The sequence below is a fragment of the Wolffia australiana genome, chromosome 11, assembly GCF_029677425.1.
Source record: "Wolffia australiana isolate 7733 chromosome 11, ASM2967742v1".
Lineage (NCBI taxonomy): Eukaryota > Viridiplantae > Streptophyta > Magnoliopsida > Alismatales > Araceae > Wolffia > Wolffia australiana.
The window spans coordinates 15,539,876-15,545,440 of NC_135845.1; the positions used below are offsets into that span (position 1 = coordinate 15,539,876).

General features: G+C 47.8%; 1 protein-coding gene across 1 annotated transcript; it reads left to right on the forward strand.

The window, feature by feature from the left end:
- On the forward strand, positions 1-891 carry LOC144709092 (putative CCR4-associated factor 1 homolog 8). Its single transcript, XM_078582496.1, has one exon. It carries the CDS (start codon positions 1-3, stop codon positions 889-891), a length of 891 nt encoding a protein of 296 aa, XP_078438622.1.
- The last annotated feature ends 4,674 nt before the right edge of the window (positions 892-5,565 follow it).

The following is a 5,565-nucleotide window of genomic DNA, read 5'->3' on the forward strand; positions in this document are numbered from 1 at the left end:
ATGAAAGCCGTGGAGCTGGCCCCCTTCGCGGCCATCGACACCGAGTTTCCCGGATTCGTCCATCACACCCCCTTCTCGGCGGAGTCCCGCGAGCGCTACGAGGACGTCCGGCGCAACGTGGACGGCATGCACATCGTCCAGCTCGGGGTGTCCTTCTTCGACCCGAACGGCAGACGCTGCACCTGGCAGTTCAACTTCAACGACTTCGACCTGTCCTCCCCGTCGCACCTGCGATGGGATGCGTCGGTGGAGCTGCTGAAGAACAGCGGAATCGACTTTGCGAGGACGAGAAGTGAAGGCGTCGACTCCGGCGATCTCTCCGAGCGTCTCCGGAAGAACCAATGGATGGGGATGCCGAAACCTGTCTGGGTCACCTACCACGGCCTGTACGACGTCGCTTACCTGGTGAAGCTTCTCACGGGGAAGCCCCTGCCGCGGACGCTGCCCGAGTTCGCTCGCCTCGTCGGGTGCTGCCTCGGCGACGTCGTCGATGTGAAGCACCTGAGCCGATTCATCGGCGGATTCCATCTCGGGCTGTCGCGCCTGTCCGAGTTTTGGGGCGTGGAGGTGCTGGACGGGTGGGACGGGACGACGGCGCACCAGGCGGGAGTAGACAGCCTGCGTACGGGAGCCGTCTACCTGAGTATGTTGTCCAAGTTCGACGAAGACGAGACCGACGACGAATTCCACGGCGTCCTCTTCGGGATCGAGGAGGAGAAGATCGCCCCTCCTTCTCCTCCGCCTCCTCCTCGGTTTGTGAAGATCGGCCAACGCCTCGTTTACCTCTCCAAGCCCTGGCTTCCGCACGGCACGGGGGCGGGCTCGCAGCGTGTCCCCTGTCTTTGGCTTGGCCGTCCTCGTACGTCCTTCCCAGTCCAAGACTCCATGTAATCTCTAGTGTCCGTCTGTCTTCGGGTAGTTTTAGCAAACAGGAGAATTTTAAAGTTCGAAGCAGGACAAGCCTCTTTTTTGTCGGTGAATCTTTAAGGAACATGGAGTGAATATAAGCATTTTCTGAAAGGATAGTTGGATATTCTAGAAGATATCACGCTTGACTTTCTATATATAACCACCGGCGTTCATTTGATTCGCCTGTAATCGATCTGCCGATGTAAGACACATCCGTAGAAAAACACGGGAAGAGAGCGAGCAAGCAGGATTATAGATAGAAAGGGAGAGAGAAAGAGAGGGGGCGAGCGAGCGAGGTGGGTGAGATAGATAGAAAGAGAGAGGCGGGGAGTGAGGTTGAGGGGAGAAAGAGAGAGAGATGGCAAGTAAGCGGGAGACCGAGGCTGAAACAGAAACACAGAGCGAGAGAGCGAGGGAGACCAAGCGGGAGAAATGAAACGAGGGTCGTAGAGAGGTCTAGAGACCGGGACTGAGCAACCCGGAACGAAAGAGAGACTGAGATAGACAGCGCGTTGGGAGGAGGTGGAGACAGAGCGAGCAAGAGAATGATGGAACGCGTGAGGGGGACACATGAGCAGGGAGAACGAGCGAGCACAAGGAATGGAGAGATAGAGCGGGCGAGGAGAGATGAAGAGACGGCGGGCAACCAGGAGAGCTGAAGAGAGAGCGAGCAAGTATTTATGTCTCGAGAGAGCAGGAGAGCAGGCAAGCGGGTAAGCGGGAGAGCTAGATACGGAGAGAGAGATCCAGAGACCGGTATTCCTAGATAGAATGGTAGGGAGATATAGAGTGGGAGGGAGAGAGAGAGAAAGGTAGAGAGAGACGGACGGGCAAAATACGTAAAGTCGGGGGGCACGATAGGGAGTGAAAGAAAGCGACGGCGTGGGATTCACCGATGAAAAGTCGGAGAGAGGAAATGATGGAGCGAAAGGGTGTGAGGAAGAGAGAGACAGTAGAGATGGAGAGAGTGAGAGAGAGACAGAGAAGGAGTCGGAGAGAGGCATTCAGATACCGAGAGAGAAATGTAGGAGATAGTTTGTGAGAATGAGTCTGAGGGAGGAAAAAAAAGGAAGGGATACAGTGAATCAGAGAGAGAGAGAGAGAAATCGAAAAAGAAACGCAGAGAGGATAGAGCAAAAGTTGAGAGAGAAATGCAAAGACGGATTGAACTTGGCCTAATTAGCCCATTTGGGTAGCTAAAATAGTCTATTACTCAAAGACAAATGTTTATAAGTAGTTGACTTTATCTTTTATATTTATTGCCAATGAAGGCTTGGCGCGGGGGCGGGCTCGCAGCGTGTCCCCTGTCTTTGGCTTGGCCGTCCTGGTACGTCCTTCGCAGTCCAAGACTCGATGTAATCTCTAGTGCCCGTCTGTCTCCGTGTATTTTAAGCCAACACGATAATTCTAAAGGGCGGGCAAGGGTCTTTTTGTCTGTGAATCTTTGAGAAACACGGAGTAAATATATATACCACGAGGTCTCAATGATTTCACGTGTTTCCTTTTTGTATGCCCTTCGTGATATCAGACAAGAAGATCCCCGACTCCCGACACATTGACAAGCATTTTCTAAAAGGATAGTTGGATAGTCTAGAAGGTATCACACTTGACTCGCAACGTCAGGCGTTCATTTGATGCGCCGGTAATCGATCTGCCGACATAGGACACATCCGTAGAAAAACACGGGAAGAGAGCGAGCAAGCAGGATTAAAGATAAAGGGAGAGAGAAAGAGAGGGGCACGGAAGCGGGGAGTGAGATTGAGAGAAAGAGAGGAAGAGAGATGGCGAGTAAGCGGGAGAGATGGCGGTTCAAAGAGAAACAGAGAGAAAGAGAGAGACCAATCCGGAGAGATAAAACGAGGGTCGTAAAGAGGTCTAGAGACCGAGATTGGGCAAGCCGGAACGAAAGAGAGACTGAGAGAGACCGCGGGTTGGGAAGAGATGGAGACAGAGCGAGCCGTGGAGCACGATGGAGAACTTGCAGTGAGGGGACACATGGGTAGAGAGAGAACGAGCGAGCACAAGGACTGGAGAGATAGAGCGGGCGAGAAGAGATGAAGAGGCGGCGGGCAACCGGGAGAGCTGAAGCGAGAGCGAGCAAGGATTGATGTATCGAGAGGCCAGGACAGCGGGCAAGCGGGCAAGTGGGAAGGCGGGGGAGCTGGATATGGAGAGAGCGATCCGGAGACTGGTATTCCTAGATAGATAGGTTGGGAGATAGCGAGTGGGAGTGGGAGAGAGAGATAGAGAGCGACGGACAGGCAAACAGACCTTAAGCCGTGGAGCACGATAGAGAGTGAAAGAGAGCGACGGCGAGGGATTCACCGATGAAAACTCGGAGAGAAGAAAATGATGTCGCGAAATGGTGTGAGTAAAAGAGAGACAGTAGAGATAGAGAGAGTAAGAGTGAGACAGAGAGGGAGTCGGAAAGAGGCATGCAGATACCGAGACAGAAATGTAGGAGATAGTTTGTGACAATGCGTCTGAGGGAGGAAGAAACATAGGAAAGGTATACAGTGAATCAGAGAGAGAGAGAGAGAGAGAGAGAGAGAGAGAGAGAGAGAGAGAGAGAGAGAGAGAGAGAGAGAGAGAGAGAGAGAGAGAGAGAGAGAGAGAGAGAGAGAGAGAGAGAGAGAGAGAGAGAGAGAGAGAGAGAGAGAGAGAGAGAGAGAGAGAGAGAAATGGAAAAAGAAACGAAGAGAGTGATAGAGCAAAAGTTGTGGGAGAAATGCAAAGACGGACTGAGAGATAGATGGAGAAAAACGTTGAGAGAGCAAGGGGAACAGAGACGCAGAGAGGGATGGAGAAACTAAGTTGTGAAAGATCGGATAGAGAGCACGAAGGAGATAGCGACGGGGATGGAAGAAAGAGAGGAAGGGAGAGAAGAGAGGAAAAGATGGACAGGGCGAGTGAGGAAGAGGGGAAAAAGACAGGAAAGGCAATAAGAGCCAGAGGCGGCGAGCAGTACTGATGTACCATCGTTGGCGATCAACAACATATCTAACGAGGAGCAGCAGGGCCTGTGGGGGCAAATAGATGTAGAAAACCTAGTCTACCGATGGGTAATAAGATACAAAACAATAATGAATATGTAAGTCGAGAAAGCGTGGATCACACTTACCTTGGCGTAAGTTGTCCTATGTGCCAAGCGGTGTTCCCTCTTTACGGTCCTCGATTGCAATTCAAATACTTGAAGCATTTTCTCGTTGAATGTAAGAACGGAGCCACGTGACACTCTCAATGTGCAAATCACACTATTTATCATTTTTTGGAACAAAACCCAGAAGGCCTTTACAAAGATGGAACGGACTATTGGTAGATGAGAGGCCTAGGTAAATAAACTTGTTCCAACGTATTCAGACCATTTGATTGTTTGATGAACTCGGCCGAATTAGCTCCTTGGTTAGCTAAAATAGTCAATTAACCAAAGGCAGATTGGAAAATGTTTATAGGCAGTTGACTTTGTCTTTTATATATTTTTGCCAGTCAAGGCTCAATAGAATATTATAGGGTGCTTCCAAGATCTAAAAATACAGATAAGGAAGATTTTCATTTAAATTCTTTGTGGAAACAACCTGTAATCCCTGGCACAAACATAGTGGTCGCTGAACAGGACCAGGAAACCATTCTAATTTGGATCTTGACATGTCATCATTTCTAGCATCGCATCTCACTGGGAAGTTAGTGGTTATCAGTATTTGGCAAATCTTTTATTATGGGTTGCGTCCACAGATGGTTTAAATTATATTTCTCTATCGTATTTTTCAGGCCTTGGAACTATAAAAATTACTATTCCAAGCATTGATTCACAAAAAAATTACATTTCAATTATAATATACTCGGAGGGAAGCTGGTTTAGTTCGAATTTTAGAAATTTTTTATTTTCTAATCTCTGACTATTTTGTGAGTTGTGTAAATTTTAGCTGTTAGGACTCACACACGAATGGTCCAACTTCTTCAATGTACCCTCGTTTTGTCGGATTAACTCCCCTGCCCATATGGATAATTTTCGGTTATTGAGTGTCGGGAATAAAATATAGTGAGAGAATAAAAGTATCAATAAGCAACAGTTTGTATTTTTCACATTCCCAGATATTTTATATAAAAAGAATGCAGTTACTAGTATTCTATTAACAACTTTTATTTGAAGTATTAAATTGTACAACCAAAAGTAGTTGTAAAATATGTTTTTTGCGACAATAATCACGTTTTATACTTATCAAATAGATAAATCCCCTTGAGGAATGCAGGTTTGTTTTACTAAATTGATATGTTACGTAAAAATAAAAACGAAAAATATTTGGTTGTCCACATTAGCTTAGCTCTCCTTTTTCTATTATTGGCAAAAACATGGTGCTGGGTACGACCAACTCAAGGGTTGTGCTCGTAGATTTATCCAGCCTTGCCCGGGATACCACCTAGGGGGTTTTATATATGAAAGGTTGAGTGTTTAGAAACTATTATAGGCGTCGAGTGGACGTAAAATATCTCAATTACACACGTATCCGATCGTCCACGCTCATGACACAAAGAAAAGAATACAATAGTCATATCGATGCGTCGCATTGGAGACCTCAAGCTGACTTCGAATTGCTCATTACCACGAGAGAGATTTATTCATTTTATAGAGCTAGCCCCCGTCTGTTTGATAGATAC